This window comes from Schistocerca americana, chromosome X, assembly GCF_021461395.2.
Source record: "Schistocerca americana isolate TAMUIC-IGC-003095 chromosome X, iqSchAmer2.1, whole genome shotgun sequence".
Taxonomy (NCBI): Eukaryota; Metazoa; Arthropoda; class Insecta; order Orthoptera; family Acrididae; genus Schistocerca; species Schistocerca americana.
In genome coordinates this window covers 464,888,263-464,906,266 of record NC_060130.1, presented here as the reverse complement: position 1 = coordinate 464,906,266, position 18,004 = coordinate 464,888,263, and the positions used below count along the sequence as shown (strand labels likewise).

Sequence of the window (18,004 nt, the reverse complement as noted above, 5' to 3'; positions counted from 1 at the left end):
CTTGTGAAAATAAAGGGTGTTCAAAGCCTATGGTTATTCATTGCATTATTCATCAGCAGGTACTCTTTGGCATATATTTGAATGTATCATGTAATATACAACCATTTGTGTTAAAGGTGAACATTTATTTTTGTGATCCACCATCAGTTCCATGATTTCCTGTTGAAAGGGGAAGCTGAATTTTGTGACTTGCTGTATAATACACTAGTTCAGTGGCTTGGCAGTAGCAAAGTTTTGTTAAGATTTTTTTGAACTCGGGGCAGAGGCGTAGTTTACTACATGAGAAAAACTGCCCTAAACCACCATACTGAACAAAGAATGGCCCAGGAAATTAGCTTTTGCTGCAGACACTGTTGGATTTCTTAATGGATTCATTCTGAAATTACACAGCAAATCAGTGCCAATAAGTGAAACCTATACTGCATTTATGGCATTTTGGTGACAACTGGCACTTCGTGCATTTCCCATGCTGTCAAAAACTGCAAGAGGAGTTGAACTCTCCATTCCCTCACAAAGTTGCAAATGACATATTTTCCAGGCTCAGAAAACAGTTCCAGCAATGTTTTTCAGATCTTGATGTAAGTTCAGAAGACATTTCCACGTTTTAAAATCCATTTTACTGTACCACTGAGAAATTTCCAACTAACCTTCAGGTGGAAGTAATTTAACCTGTAATGTGACAACATGCTAGAGGGCAAATTTCAAGATCAGAATCTTAACAGAATTCTATAAGTGTCTTCAAAGTTATGAATATGGTGAACTGAGATCATATGATCGGGGTTTGATCTCCATATCAAGTACGTATTTGTGTGAAGAAACGTTTTCAGAGATGAAATATGTAAAATAATAATATAAATTAGCATTAGCAAATGAAAATTTGCAATCAATTTTGATGACAGGGAGCACTAACTCTGATCCCGTCTAGTGAAATGTTATCGACAAAAACAAAAAATTTATTCGTATCATTAGTGAAGTTGTATTCAGATGACAGCAACTATTTCTATAGAGTGTTTTTATCGCAATCAGTTTTTATGATTGCATTAACTTTGCCACCAATTTGTTGAAATATTAGGCACTTCATTAATCACACTAGTAAAATTGTGTATCAAACAACTGTGTCTACTGAGTATTTTTATTGTATTAGATTTTTATCACTCTCTTTGTGCAAACTTGTTTTTCCTGTTTTTAGTAGAGCTGCCTGAAAAAAACTTGGGTATGGCCTACAGAGTATAAAATCTGTAATGTTTGGTCTTTTACAAAAAATCTTTGCCGGGCTCTGGTCTAGAGGATGGAATATTACAATATATAGACCCTAAGATATCAGTCTGCATATACTGCAGCTTGATAAAATGATTATTGTGCTGTGGTACATGGTGGTAATTTGTGTTTAACGGCCAGCTTTAGCCTTGTTATATATCTGACTCATCTTTTCTATACATGATGCAAACAATGATCCTATGATACAATATGTTGACAAAAATGTTAGAATTGGGGCTTTAACTGTTCTAGGGCTGCAAATGATTTGCAGATTTTACAGAATCTTTATCATACAATTTCAATATGAGACTTATTAGTGATTTCTTTCTTTCTTTATTACTTTCTGTCTTCTCCTCTCCACCTCTGTCTCCCCACAATGTATTCCATAGCACAAATCATTGTGGAGAATCAAACATGGAGACAGAATGTTGTATTTATGTGGTAGTGGTTTCCTAAAAATCAATTTCATCTTGTGTTGCATCTGATTTGTACTTGACTTTGTTTTCTTCAATGGTCTCTCTCCCCTCAACCCGTATCAATATATAGGGTGTCCCACTCATACCTCCCTGATTTCAAGGACCCAGGAGGGAAAAACCACAGTAGATATGACAATGAAAAATGCACCACATTGTAGTGCATCTCAAAGAATTTATATTCCCACATCAGAAGTGCCAAGTATCGTCGCCAGAGTGCAGCATGGTTGATGAAGTGAAAATGGCGACTCCACAGCAGTGTGCGCAAGCAGTAGTGTGGTTTGCAGAAACAAAATTGCCAACTACTGTGCAAAGAAATTATCGTTGTGTGTATGAATGTGATCCACCTGATGTGAAAACAATTAAGGAATGGTATAGGAAGTTTCTGGCAACAGGAAATGTTCTGAAACATTCTGGCGGTGCATGTTAAGGAGTTTCAGAAGAGACAGTGGAGGACATAGACAAACGTTTCTCAGAAGCCCCTTAAGTCAATTCGTGAAGCATCTAAGCAACTTGGTGTATCTCGATCAACATTGCATCATGTAGTTCACCAGCGTCTTCGTATGTGTGCTTACAAAGTGCAAATTCTGCAACATCTGATGCTGAACAACAAACCATACTGACAACAATTTGCTGCAGATATGCTGCACCGTATTGATATGGATGCCAGCTTCGTGGAAAGATGTTTATTCTCAGATGAGGCAACCTTTCATCTATCAGGAAGGGTTAATAGGCATAATGTTCGGATTTGGGATTCACAAAATCCGCACACTGTCATTGAACACGTTCATGATAGCCCTAAACTAAACGTCTGGTGTGGGTTAATGCACGACAGGATTGTTGGACCGTTCTTCTTTGCGGAACAAACAGTGAATGGGTCAGTGTATCTGGACATGTTGGAGCAGTTTTTGTACCCTCAGATACAAGACTTACAACCCAACAACATTTTTCAACAAGGTGGAGCTCCGCCACATCGGTAAATGGCTGTTCGCAAGTTCCTGGATAGGAAATTTCCCAATCGTTGGATTGGATGGGGAGGACCCATTGGCTGGTCAACGCGTTCACCCGACATTATGCCGTTTGATTTCTTCATGTGGAGATTCATGAAGGACTGCGTGTATACGACCAAAGTGGACGATATTCCTACATTGCGACATCGTATCACTAATGCAACTGCAACAATAACAGAGGAAATGTTACAAAGAACTTGGCAAGAAATTGAATATAGACTCAATATTCTCTGTGCTACAAATGGTTCACGTGTAGAGGTGTATTGATGATAAATAAATTCTTTGAGATGCTCCACATGTGGTGCATTTTTCATTGTCGTATCTACTGTGTCCCCCCCCCCCCCCCCCCCCCCGGGTCTTTGAAATCAGGGAGGTTTGAGTGGGACACCCTGTACTGTTCAAGCTACCTTAAAGTGTGAGAGGAAAGTGTGTACGCTACTACGATTGTACCCTCGCCCCCTTTCTATTTTTAAGTTCCACTGTGAAAAAATCTCTTTCACTCACTCTCCTCCTGTATTCATAAGCTGACTGACTGACTCTTTAGTGTAACTTAACAGCACTTACAATCTACAAATATCTCAGTTTGTCACATCCACATTAGTAGAAAAATGTCAGTAGTAAATCTTTCCATGTTCACCATGTATCACACACAAGTGTTAGTACCCACTTCTGCTGCTAATATCTCTGCAGTTCTTTGCAAATGATGTAGTGGACAGTGGCACTTAATGATACCTTTTGAATCTTGCATATGGAAATATACATCATTTCCATATATAATTTCCTAATCTTAAACCATACCTGAAGAAATTTTCTCCACATCAAATTTTTGCCTAAAATATTACTGTAAATTTGTGGTACTGAACAAATGTGATTGAGTCATGAAGTCTTTTTACACCTCCCGCCTGTTGCATGCCAAAGCACTTTGATAATAGTATTGCAGCTTTTTCTTATTAAGAAAGTTTAAAGCTGACTGATATAATAATAATAATAATAATAATAATAATAGTAATAGTATCTGTGCATGGCTCAACAGCCTGCTATAAATCTTTCAACTGAATGCCACTTCAGTGACTAGCAGAGCCCTAACTACTCCAGTAACCCTACAGTTTAACACTGAATCTGAACCACATTTTGTTCCTAGGGAATCTTCACATCATTGAGAGGTGAAGGCTAGGTAACAGGTAGATAAACATTTCTTGGTTGAACTGGGATTCAATCCCATGAAATTTCAGTTTCCAGCCATGTGCTTTACCACTAGGTCAGCAGGCCTGACAATTAATTGATCCAGCTATAGTATATTTCCACTGAAATAGCAGAACTCTGAATTGCTTAAAACACACAGATCATACATATATTAAGTGAAAATATGGGGTATAAACATGCTGCCTCTCATCGTAATGAATTGGTTGTTTACACACACACACACACACACACACACACACACACACACACACACACGCATTTGAAATTTGTGCACACTACTTACTTCAGTACTTTTCAATAATTCCAGGTCTTCCTGTACAACATATGTGGTAGGTACATTGGAAAATCTTATATAATCCTCTTCATATAATAGCGTAACATCTCGGTTGTCAATGAGAAGTGCATAATGAGGCCAGTCTCTAGTAACCTATGAACAAATTACACGTTGGTCTAAAACTTAACACATTCAAACAGAATCACTCCAATCTGTTTAAGGTACTTACCATGCTTTCGCCATATATTTTCTTAAGCCAGCTTTGTGGAGCCTGAAATGTAAAATATTTAAGTTCATAATGAACTTTCGACTAAACATGCACAAACATAAAAACACACTCTTTTTATTTGGCGCATCAAGCTTTCTAATAGTTACCAAAGTATTTTAAGTTGCCCTAAAATATGAATGAGCATCAAAATTTTAGGCACTTTTGCATGTAAACATTTGTACACTGCTACAATCAAGGTAAAGAGCACTTTCGTTTACAGGGTATAATGAAAGGCGAATAATGACTTCGATATCTCACAAAATGCCATAAAGGCAATTCATAGAGTTCATTATGCATCCAGTAATTTTACTCCAGTCATATTTGTGTTTCAACAGGAAATTATAAGGCAGTTTAGTTAGCCAGAATTAGATATACTATGTAACTAAAATCTGGGGGGCTGTTTTTGTGAGGCCAAATTAGGTTTCTGCCAACATGAGAAAATCTTGTTCACAGATGCTGATTCATTACATGAATCAATGTCAACTGAAAACCATTACTCAATGTTACAAAGAGTTAAAATACTTTTCTCTCCAAGAACTGTGCAGAACTGAAAATAGCATACAACAATGACATAAAACTTTCGATGGAACAAATGAAAACTGCAGTCTATTCCAAAAACACAAATTTGTGAAAATTTGAAACTATACTAATACTGTTGGAATTTCCTGAGAACGGAAACGTTTGAACTTTCTTCTTAAATCCGACAAGTTCAATTCTTCATAATGTATGCCATGTGGATTTGTGGACATAAATCTTTACTATAAATAAAGTATCAATAATTACTCCAATCACTGAAGGAAAATTAGGGAAAAAATTGAGTAGTCACAAATTTTTGTACAGCGACAGGCGGGAGTGTCATAAAACAACATACTGAAATTCTGAATGGTGGAGTGTGAGCGAGTTTAGAGGTCACTTTATGTTTCTCTTTAATATATTGAAAACTGCAGCTTCTAGTGAAAATGATTCGCAGTAAAAAAATTAAACTACATTAAATTTCCTACAAGAAAGCTGCTATTGATTTTTTTTTCTGTAGGACTAATGGTTTCTGTGTTGCAGGGGATGACAAACACACAGATTATTAAAAATGGTGTTAATGGAATAAATCAATATTTATTGTTAATGAAGTGGGTTAAAAGCAAATATTGAATGTGTCTACTATGCCTGAGTGCAGAAGAACTATATTAAGGGATAAATGGTATTCTAGGGGTGCAAGAGTGTGGAACAGGGGTGGGAAGGGACTGATGTTTGAAACATGAGAAAAGATAGGTTGCCAGATTGTGATCATGCACTTCCCTCCTTCATAGGTCTGCAAACCGAAGAGTAAACACTCCCTATACCATACTAGGTCAAAAAATGCAACTGCAGTGTGTTTCACGAAGTTATATCAACTTTTCCACAGCTCATCTTATATATCACTGACAAGACAGTGTGCCAGGTGATGTGTTCCGAAAAGTGCGTTAACACTACACGGAACATAGATATGAGTTACTAACAATACTGACTCACGAAATCCATGTGGACACAAATCTACAAAACTCTCTGCACAGTTTTCTACACTACTAGATTCCTAGTTACTGTGTAAGGCAGTTGTTGTGCTTTTCCAGTAATAACACGAGGGTTGCTAACTTTTGAGCTTACAGACAAACTACACCTCCCTAACATTTCTTGTTCAGTTCTCTCATGCAAGGTAGTCAAAATAAATTCACTTATTTCATGTTTATATGACAGAATCAATTTTAGTTTACTAAGTAAGTACTTATTTGCAGTTGTTATATCAGCTATTTGGTAAAAAGCCTCCACAGCTGGAGCTGTCAACTTTATACCACTGGCCCAAGTGTAGCATTCTGGCAATATGTACTCAGCAATTTTGATTTCCATTTCTCCACTATCAATGGCTGGAGTACTTTTTGCAACATGACTGGTATCATCAAATGCATCACCACAGCCCAGGCTCTCTCAAAATATGAAGAGTCCCTAAGGCTTAAATTGGCTCCCTGTTTAGCAGAGGTAGGTCACCTAGTTGATATGAAACTTAAGATATGCATTACAGCAGATTACTGTTATAGATCTGAATATGATCAGCCCTATTCCATCAGAGATACTGACACTCAACTTGCAAGATACACTGTGGATGTGTGGTAAGCGGCTTCACTCAGTGCAGCCCATTCTGCAAAGTGCCAGGTACCCCTGAATGAAAGAGATTTATGCAGCCTACTAATAACACAATGGTGAGAGATGTGCAGTAGTTTTCTGGTCTTTCAGTAATTCACCACCAAATGAATACAACACACTTACATGGCTTTAAAACATGCTGCCAACGGCAAAGGGCAGCAAGATGCATTTACCAATCCAATCCCTTTCCCACCAATGCCACATAGGTACCTGACATCATCACATTTACAAATTAATCAGTTCTCACCAATTGCTTGTAGGAAAATATTTTACTTGTAACCTCACTAACAACTAAAAAATGAGTACTTATATAATAAACTGTAAATATCTCAACTATATCAATATGAGTTCAGTGAAGTTAGTCTGCTTATTTACATAAACAACTAGACAGGAAATGCAGGGGAGGTAATGTCTGCGTGTGAACAAGAAACTGAGCAGCCCTTACAGTGGAGGAAGTCATCTTTTCAGGAGGACCGCTACAACTGCTGTACTAGATGACTAAGAATCAGTTTCTCCCTAGTAGTATAGAATAGTGTGCAGAGAGTAATGCTGAATCTGTTGATATGCTTTTCCTATGTTGAAATACTATTAGTAACTCATATCTGTATTTAATGTAGTGACACAACCCCGGAACACAATTTATCCCATAATATAGTTCTACAGCACTTACATGTAGTACACATATTCAATATTTTTTTCTTTATCCACTTCATTTAACAATAAACATCAGTTTTATACCACTGAAAGACTATTCTTAATAATAAATGATTTTTCCATCCCTGCAACACAGAAACTATTAGTCCTAGAGAAAAATGAATAGGACCTCTTTTGTAGGAGATTCAATATAGTTTAATTTCATGCTGGGAATTCTTTGCGCTAGAAGCAGCCGTTTTCAAGATATTCAAGAAAAATAATGTGACTTTTAAATGCGCCCCTACCCCACTCTCGTCCTCACATCAGTCAGGATTTGTACTTGCACACATCTGTGCTCTGCATGAGCATTTTAATTTTTTTATCACAAATTACCATTACATTGAGTCTATCCACTAAATGCCTCATTGACGACTGAAAAATGTGTAACCTCCTTCCTTCCTGCTAAGTTCTATACCTCTGCCAATAACTAAAACTCATTTTAAATGAAGTGGAAAAATATTGTTTATGTCAGGGTATTTACCATATTCTGTCAATTGATGCAGTTAAACAAGATTGCTGTGCTATGAACACACAACATTTCATGACCATACATACTGATGATCAGTGAAACATTCTCAGAGCTTACAGTAATTAATTAACAGTAATGTTGACCAGTTGCCCCAACTACAAAACCTAAGGCTGGCTCAAGATGAACGTTTTTCAGTGGTCTTGCAGTAAAATTAGTGAATCACTAAGTCCCACTGAAGAAAACTTGATTCATGAGTCAGTAGTGAAAAATGGGGGACCAATCAAGACTAAAATAAATTCACACTGATGATGCTAGTTTCTTGGTGGTATTAAACATCTATCAGCACAGTGTTAGAAGAGCCATATGTCATGTTTAAAACACTTTATTAAGTAATATGTTAGTATAAACATCACCACCACCAGCAGCAATGATTTTTATAGGAGTATCTTATTTTCAGATTTCCCACTTGTGCTGAGACTTTAGACTACTTGATCAAAAGTATTCGAACACCTATTAGTAGATATTAATATGTGGTGTGTCCACCCTTCACTTCTATTATGACTTGAACTCTGCAGGGGACACTTTCAATGAGGTGTCTGAATGTCCGCAGAGAAATGGCAGCCTATTCTTCCTCAACAGTTGAAACCACAGAAGGTAAGTGACATTGGATGCTGGAATCTGGAGTGAAGTCTATGCTCTAACTCATCCCAAAGATGTTCCATTGGGTTCATGTCGAGACTCTGGACAGGCCAATTCATTTCAGGATGGGGGACTAATGACCTTAGCTGTTTAGCCCCCCTTAAACATCCCAACAACCACCACCACCATTTCAGGATTATTACTGTCCACAAGCCATAGCCTCACAGATGCTGCTTTGATAGGACACACTGTCTGCTGATACAAATGATCACTGTCTCTGAACTGTTCCTCTACTGTATACAGTACACAATGCTGTAATATGTGTTCATATCCTCCCGCATTTAGCATTTTCCCAAGCACAGTAAGGGGGATCACATCCTAACCTTGAGAAACACCCCCACATATCGTAACATCAACTCTTCTGTACTTCACTGCTGGCACTATGCATGATGGCAGGTAACACTCCCCATGCATTTGCTACAGCCAAACCCTTCCATTGGATTGTCACAGGGTATAGAGTGATTCAGCACTCGTTTCCAGTCATTCATGGTCTGGTGGCTTCGTTCTTTACACCAAATAAAGTGTCGCTTAGCAATGACTATAGAAACATGTGGTTTACAAGGAGTTGCTCGGCCATTCTACCCCACTATTTCTACTCCCTCAGTGCAAGTCATTATTCTAGCTGGACTGCCGGTAATGCTCAAACTCAGGTGTGATCTTTTCCACTGATTTCATACGATTTTTAACAATTACCCTCCAAAATGCTAGACAGCCCCTGTTCATCAGTACTAGATCTCTGCCTGGTCTTGGTTTAGCTGTAGTGGTTCCTTCACATTTCACTTCATAATCATATCACCAACAGTCGACTTGGAGAGCTTTAGAGAGAGATTGAAATGTTTATGATGGATATGTTATTCAGGTGACATCAAATGACTAGTCTATATTCAGAGCAACTGAACTCTCTTGCCTAACGCACTCTGCTGTTACTGCTTCTCTACTAACACAACACAACACTCCCCACCTCCTTTTACACTCACAGGGATCCATGTCTAATTATATCAAGCAGTCAATTGCACATACAGGTGTCTTGATACTTTTGAATGAGGCAGTATATAGTTACTTTGAATGGGTGATTGCATATACAGTGTGTCCATAATTAAAGTAGCAATTTAGAAACTCTGTAGAAAGAGAAACACTGCTCAGAATGACACCAAATTTGAGCAGGATATTATATGTACACAAACAGACATGTGACACACAGCTGTTCTTCAGTTTGCAATTGGGATGCCCAAATGACTGTATCTATGAAGGATCGGATGCTGCTGGTACAGCTCCTTTACAAGAATGGTGACTGCACACCAATAGTGCTGCAGAAGTTTCAGACATTGAAGGATACGAAAAATTGAATTGTTCCAATGTCTGCTAAGGGTCTGGAGAAATGATAACAAAATTCAAAAAGACAGGTTCTTTTGAAGTTCAATGCAACAGGAGGAAAGCAATTGCTCCAACATCTGTCGAAGATGTGGCCACAGCACTGCAAGGGGGGTTGAGTCTTGGTGTATAATCATTCAGTGCACAGGGAATTGCTGACCGTTTGACATGCTTCATAAAATCCTATGCAACACCCTACATTGCTACCCATACAAAAATCACCTATGTTCAGGAGTTGCTACCTGCTGACCTGCCAGCAAGACAACCGTTCGCTCTGGAATTTCTTGCTCAATGGAATTGGACAATGTGTGGCCATGGTACATTTTGTGCACAGACAAAACCCATTTCCATCTCCAAGGACATGTCAATATGCAGGGTTGCAGAACATGGGCAACAGAAGATCAACTGGTACCACTCCATTCTGCAAAGGTGACTGTGTGGTGCGGGTTGATGGCACATCGTTTATTGTAAGGCAATATTATTTCGTGGAGATGAGTCTTGGGGAGTCCTGTTGCCTGTACTGTCACCGGTAAATGCTATTAGAGTTTTTCATGCAGAAACATCATTCCAACCCTCCGACACCATGGGTGTGTGGGTAGGATCATTTTTATGCAAGACAGCACTCCTCTGTGCATTGCAGAGGCATTTTGGAAATGCTATAATTATCTGCCATCATTTCCCTACAGCCTGGGCATCCAGATCACCTGGTCTTAATCTGTGTGACTTCTGGCTATGGGTTTATCTGAAAGAAACATTTAGTGCTACAATTACGAATGTAGCTGAATTGAAGGCACACACTGCACAACACATTCTGAACGTGACCCACAAGACACTCCAATCTGTTGTAAAACATAATGTTTTTTATTTCAACTTGCGGCACAGAACAGTGGACAACATATTGAACATGTCTTGCGTCACTCTCATGACAATTAAAAACTGATGTCATTTTGCTTTTTATATGGTTTTTGACCCCAGGACAATTAAAAAGCAATGTCAGTTTGCTTTTTATGCAGTTTTTTGCCTCAGAATAATTAAAAAAATGATGCCATTTTGCTTTTAATGTGGTTTTGGTCTCAGGACAATTAGAAAGCAATTTCCCCCTCCAATGTCGTACAACCTGATCGTGGTGAATGTGCTAACCTAACAGTGCCACAACTAGTTGACAGCTGAACTTGAGCAGTCTTGCACACTGTACAGTATGGTTGGTGCAATGTGAAACTCAAACCATAGTCATCATATTGTGATCCATCTGTCATTTGTAGCAGACCCCCATTCATGTTAAGATGCTTCTGCCAACTACTGGTAAAATTTTCCAGCTGATAAGGCTGTCTTGATAGTATTCAGTAGTGCGGGTTTCTACAAAATTGTTCAGAATTTGAAGCAGTCTACCAACCCTGAGAAACTTACCCTTAATGAACTCTGTACAGTAGCAGCAAGGGACATGCTTGCCAACAATTAAGAGCTGGCAAAGTCAGACATACATGGTACACAGTTGTTGCTGCCCTGTGGAATGAGCAAGGCAACCTTGTCTTCCGGTGAGCTGCCATGTGCTGACGCCGTACCGATTCTAGAGCAGTGACATCACAGCGCTGCCTACCTTCTCCTGTGTCGGTGGGTACGTGTCATTCAAAGTGTCATAATCCCTACTTGTAACTTTATTTGGATTCTTTGTATTGCTCTCCTTCTGATCATTGGGAAAGCTGGTGGCTGTGCCCTGACTGTCTTTTGGTGCATGTTCGACAAAACTGCTCACATGTAGAGAGATCATATTGGGGGGGGGGGGGGGGGGGGTCTGTCACAAAATAGGCCATTTAGCAACAGTTTGTGACAAATGGCAAGGCACAGAGCAGATGTAGGAGGCCCCAGTGCTTTCTCTGGACTCAGAGACTGTCTCCAACATCTTACAAACAGTGCTACAATGTATTCTGCTGTCATTGATAGTGGATGGGCAACCAACTGAATTTCAGACAGACACAGCAGCATTGGTGAGCCTAATTAACTTAGATACATATAGGCTGTTGGGCTGCCCTGCATTGCAACAGCCGAACTCTATCAGTCTCTGCCTTATAGTAAACAATATATCCCTTTCAGGGGATAATTCTCTATCTCTGCATGTTATAAGAATGTGGAATGGCAGCTTACATTATTAGTGGTTAATTCACTTTTGGCTCAAAATATTTTTGGGTTAGATGCTTTTTTCTGTTAGTGGCTTTCAGATAGCTGACAAAGTATATTTAGTGTCTCAGTCAGTCCTCGACCAAGATGCTGACTCTTTACTATGGTCGTACAAGTCTCTATTCAAGAATACCTTCGTTGGCCAGAAAATTTCAAGGCACAAATCTCCCTTAAGCCATATGAAATATCCAACTCCCTTCGCTATTCATGATAAGATCAAGGTCAAATTGAGGAACTGGCAGGACCTCGGTGTTGTTTCTTTGGTGGTGATTCGGAAGCCAGATGGCACAATGCACCTTTACAGCGATTTTTAACAGATGATCAATGCTCAGACCTGTATCTCATCCCTTGGCCAGAAGTGCTGTTGGCAAAATTGTGAGGGGGCCAGTAATTCTCGTGCATTCACTTGCATGATGCATACCTGGAGTTTCTTAGTGCTCATCACCCTCTTTGGGCTTTATCAATTTAATCACCTGCCTTTTGTAATCATGTCCATATCCAGAACTTATCAACAAAATTTGGAGAGACGACATTCCTTGTCACATGAACTACCTTTATGACATCTGGGTCATGGGCTCCAAAGCGAGAGGAGCATCTGTGAAATATGCACAGGGTTTTCGAATGTCTGCTGGAGAATGGCCTTTGTTGTAAATCGGAAAAATGTAGTTCCCCCCCCCCCCCCCTTGAAAGGTGCATTTTTTGGGTCATTTGCTTGGTAAAGATTGCCTCATCCCTACTAGTGATCAATCAGCCTCCCAGTACCCAATAACCAGAATGAGCCCAAGTCCTTCTTGGGCAAGATTTCGTATTATGGCAAATTCACTCATCAGGCCTCGCACATCTGCCATCCTCTTAACCAGCTTTGCTAACAGGGTGTTAAATTTGTCTGGTCTGCAGATTGTCAATGATCTTTTTAGTCCCTCAAGCAGTGTCTGTGTTCTGCTCCCTGATTGGATTCTTTTACACCTGGTAAACCTTTAATCCTGACCTGTGACACAATGCAGTATGGCCTTGGTGTGGTCCTGTTGCATCCGAACCCATATGACACTGAGCAGCCCACTGCTTATGCATCGAAGATTCTTTCCACTGCACAGTGTGATTATTCACAGGTGGAAAAGGAGGTATGTCTATCAATTTCAGAAAGAAAAAGTTTCATGTTTTCTGGTATGGGGTGAAGTTCCTACTGATCACTGATCACAACTTACTGGTTTTCTCATTTAGCTTGCTTTCCAAACTACCACTACTCACCAACGGCACAGGTGGGTACTTTTTCTCAGTAACTATTCTTATGAAACTTCCTGGCAGATTAAAACTGTGTGCCGGACCGAGACTCAAACTCGGGACCTTTGCCTTTCGCGGGCAAGTGCTCTACCAACTGAGCTACCCAAGCACAACTCACGCCCCATCCTCACAGCTTTACTTCTGCCAGTACCTCGACTCCTACCTTCCAAACTTTACAGAAGCTCTCCTGCAAACCATTCTGGAAACATCCCTCAGGCTGTGGCTAAGCCACGTCTCTGCAATATCCTTTCTTTCAGGATTGCTAGTTCTGCAAGGTTCGCAGGAGAGCTTCTGTAAAGTTTGGAAGGTAGGAGACGAGGTACTGGCAGAAATAAAGCTGTGAGGACGGGGCGTTAGTCGTGCTTAGGTAGGCAAAGGTCCTGAGTTCGAGTCTTGGTCTGGCTCAAAGTTTTAATCTGCCAGGAAGTTTCATATCAGCGCACACTCCGCTGCAGAGTGAAAATCTCATTCTGGAGCTATTCTTATGACAGTCATTCAGTACTGGTCTACCAATCGGTCTACCAATCAGCATGCAAACACAAATGCACTACAGCAATTGCCAGTAGGACCAGATTCAGAGTTTGACCGACCATTTTCGCATTGTACGGTGCCTTACTGTAGACCTGGCTGGACTTTACTTTGACGGCGTGGGAGGTTGCGGCCGCTGACCTGCTTTTCCGGAACAGTGTTTCAGGATGGACTCAGCATGGCATACATTTCTTCCCCTACATTCAAATGGCTCTGAGCACTATGGGACTTGACTTCTGAGGTCATCAGTCTCTTCCCCTAGGTGATCAACTCAATGTTGTCCAGGGAGTCCTCATTCTCGCCATGGAGGAGCAAAGCTGTTGAGTTTTTGTCCCTCCAGTGTTGCATCCCTTACATACACCAGCTGCTGCATGTGTCACACTGGGGTATGACTCTTATGGTCGTCTACTGGCCAGCAATTGATCAAAACATCAAACGCCTTGGAAGGGTTTGCATGACCTGTGCACAAAATCAGGAGCACCCTTGGGGCAGTGTGCACATCGACTTCGCAGGTTGTCTTTTGAAAAGCATGTGCTGGTTGGTGATCGATGCATTATCAAATTTCATATGTCACCAAGCTGTCCTCCACAACATCAAGTTTGTAGATAGCTGGTCATTTTAGATATCGAGTGTTCCCCCAGGATCCTTGTTGGCTGGTTGGGTGGGGGGATCAAACAGTGAGGTCAATGTTCCCACGATCCAAAGTGGCAGAAATTAAGGGAGGAACAACACCAACAGCAGTCTCCAGTCAATAGGCAAGAAAATTGGGCAAACAAAGAGACAGAAGGATTGTCAGGGAGGCAGTAAGAGTAAATCATATGAGGGCAAGAGGTGGGGAGGGGCAAGAGCAAGGGTGCACCAGGAAGTGTGATGGGGCGTCAGCACTGCCAACCTTTCCCAGTCCTCACACCATACCATGATTACGACAGAATGGTGGCAACACCAGAGGAAGAAGATGCAATAAAAATGGGAACAAAATGACACAAAAGACCCAACAAAGCATAAGGAAAAAGGGGGAGGGGAGGATCTGGCCAAGACAAGAAACCAATGCCAATACTAACGGGGGGATTTCAATTCCAGCAGGATTTTCAAGAACTTAAATCTGGGAGGAAAAACCACTTTCATGAAAGAAACTGAGGATGGACATAACCATACAAGGGCCATCTAACACCCATGACATGGAGAGTGGGAGGACATATTTAGTATGAAGAGCCAAATGGCAGGGGTAGTCCACTAAAATATGGATCATTGTGAGGTGGGGCCTCACAACTATAAAGGGGAGGAGGGGGGACTCATTAAAAGTAAAAAACATGGGATAACCTGATACGGCTGATAAGACAGCGGCAGAGGATGGTAGGTTACCACCAGGATAGAAGTCGCCTTAATTGCACAAAGTTTATTAGATGGTGTGGCCCCCCACGAGTCGGCCCATGACTGAGTGCAAAGGAAAATGACATGATACCGCAACTTCATTCCCTAGACACGGAGAAAGGTCGATAGGTGGCTGCCTCCTCCTCCCTCCCCCCCCCCCCCCCCCCCTTTCCAGCCAGACAATCGGCAAGCCCAGTGTACCCTTGTGGCCAGGAACCCACAGGAAATTAACTGAAGAAGCAGCACAGTCAAGATCAGTGGGAAGGCCATGGATGGCAGAGACCAAGAGGTGGAGGGAAAAACACCACATAATAGCCTGAAGGATACTCATCTAGTCCATACACAACAAAACTCGGGTGAGGGAGGACCATTTAATGAAGCAAAGGGCCAGGTAAACAGCTGTCACTTCTGCAGTCACCACCCCACACATGGCTAGGAAGACATGGTGTTCTGCGCCAACAGAGGACATGAAGGCATAGCCCACACGACTGGCAGATTTAGAGCCACTGGAGAAAAAAATAGTATCCAAAATTCTTGTAAAAGTGGGTGGAACAAACAATGGAACATGGTCAGAGAGATGCAGGGTTTTGGACACCTGGAGTGGTCCATCCAAATCCTGGGCCGAGGAACTAACCAAGGAAGGGTATTTAGGACAGAAAGTGGGGAACAGGTCTAACAGCTAAGATGGAAATCTTGGCAAAGAGAAGTAAGGTGGAGCCCAACTGGTAAACCCACTGAAAGGCAGACAGGAAAAGGGGGAGGGGTGAGCAGGGAAAGAGCAGATAGTGATGGCATAGGAAATCTGGAGCTGAGACTGTTGAACCAGGGGCGGGGGGCATCCCAGCATTAACAGAAGAATATCTACAGGGCTAGTGCGAAAGGCACCGGTGGTCAAAAGGATACTATGATGGTGGACTGGGTACAAGAGGTGCAGTGTGAAAGGGGGAGCTGAGCCACAAACTTTACAACCGAAGTCCAGATGGTACAGGACTATCGTCTGATAGAGGCAGAGAAGAGTTGAACGATCTGCACCCCAAAAGGTGTGGGCAAGGAAGTGACGGACATTGAGTTTATGGAAATAGCCAATCTTTGGGAGGAGGATATGGGTTATCCAAGTAAGCTTGTTGTCAAAATGAGGGCCCAAGAAACAGAACTGTGGGACAATGGTCATGCACTGGGTGTCGAGGTAGAGCTCCAGGTCATGACGAACCATAGTCCAGCGACAGAAATACACTACCCATGATTTAAAGGGAGAGAACTGAAAATTGTGAGAGAGATTATACACAGAAGTATACAGGATGGCACCCTGCAAAGGCCACCGAGTAGGAACTAATTCAGATGCAGAAATCATACACATACAGAGCAGGTGCTGTGACGTAGTCCAACAGAGGCCAAGAGCACAATAATAGTGATGAAGGACACTTAATACGGAATCCTGCAGAACATCATTCCCCCGAGTCTGTGAAGACCTGAGAATTGCTCCAACCTGTTTCCATAAGTGAAATTCCCTAATTTCCAGCAGTTTTAGCATTTTTCCCTGACAAATTTTGAGATCTCAAGGGTAAGTTAAAACGTAAGTTGACAATCTGTCTTTTCAGTTACAGTACAAGAAACAACAGTGCAAACAAGGAAATATCTAAAAAAAACTTGTAAGCAAATGGCATTTCCTGATGTGAGCAAAAATCTTTAGTACCAGCATCCACATGTTTTGTAATGAACTGTTTTCAGATGGAGAAATCAAGCCAAATGGAATATGTGTTTCATTAAGACCACTGACATTATTTCATTTCAACAAAACAAAACATGTTTGGAGACAAAAATATGCATTTCCATGAAGTTGCAAGACAGATTTAAAATACTTCCACTGATTTTGGAAATAACCCCAGAAAAAAGTAGGCCTCCTGAAAGAAGTATAAGGCGGGGAAGAATTGTGTAAACCAAAACTGTACATGACCGCCAATATAATGTTGGTCCTACTATGTTTGTTATTGCCAGTTATTACCTGTTGTGGTATATCTATTATTTTACACATATTTTGTGATTTTTCTTTTGAGAAATATATGAGTACATAGTGCACAAACCGCCAGCAACTGACACAATTTTCTTCTTCTTATTGTCCATACTTTTTCACATATAAACTACTTTTGAAATGCCAAAATGTACTAAAACAAATAACATGTATATAAATTCCACACAGTACAATGTACTTGCAGCACGACAGTCACAATTTCTGAAATTCATGCCCATGGCCTCTGGTCTGCTGAGGAGCACTGTCGTGGGTCCAAGGATAAACAATGAAAATCCGCTACATTATGCCACACCCAGACAGACAGACCCAACCTGTAGGCAGGTTGGTGAGACTAGATCGCATGGGCAGGGCCTGTACATTAGTGGGAACCGAATGGCTTCAGATCAGTAGGCCCGATCCATTACAGATACCCACAGAAATGGCCTGCAGTTTTGGCCTGTCATGGAAATCCACTCGTACGGTCAGCTATTCATGAGCCACAGACAGCATGTTGTTGAAATGAGACCAAGGTAATCAATCAAGCAACAGATAACTTGTTCAAATACTTTAAGAATCCATACTAATGAGGATAGGTAGCAACTCACTGTAAAGATGACTGCTGAGCCACAGGCAGGCATGTAGAGAAAGACAATCACACTCTCACAACCAAATTTTCAGCTGTAGCTTTTGTCAGAAAATGAGAGCACACACACATTCACACAATCACTCAGTCACAACTCTAGTGGCAAGAA

The 18,004-nt window shown here is 41.0% G+C and overlaps 1 protein-coding gene across 2 annotated transcripts in view; it reads right to left on the bottom strand.

The window, feature by feature from the left end:
- Positions 1–18,004, bottom strand: part of LOC124556724 — a 70,394-nt gene that overhangs the window by 7,912 nt on the left and 44,478 nt on the right. The window contains exons 4-5 of one of the 2 annotated variants that reach the window (XM_047130719.1): positions 4,447–4,488; positions 4,227–4,370 (exon numbers count right to left, since the gene is read on the bottom strand). In XM_047130719.1, coding sequence (XP_046986675.1) covers positions 4,227–4,370; positions 4,447–4,488 — 186 coding nt within the window. The remainder of the gene's footprint in view (positions 1–4,226; positions 4,371–4,446; positions 4,489–18,004) is intronic. The other variant, XM_047130720.1, reaches the window with a different exon arrangement.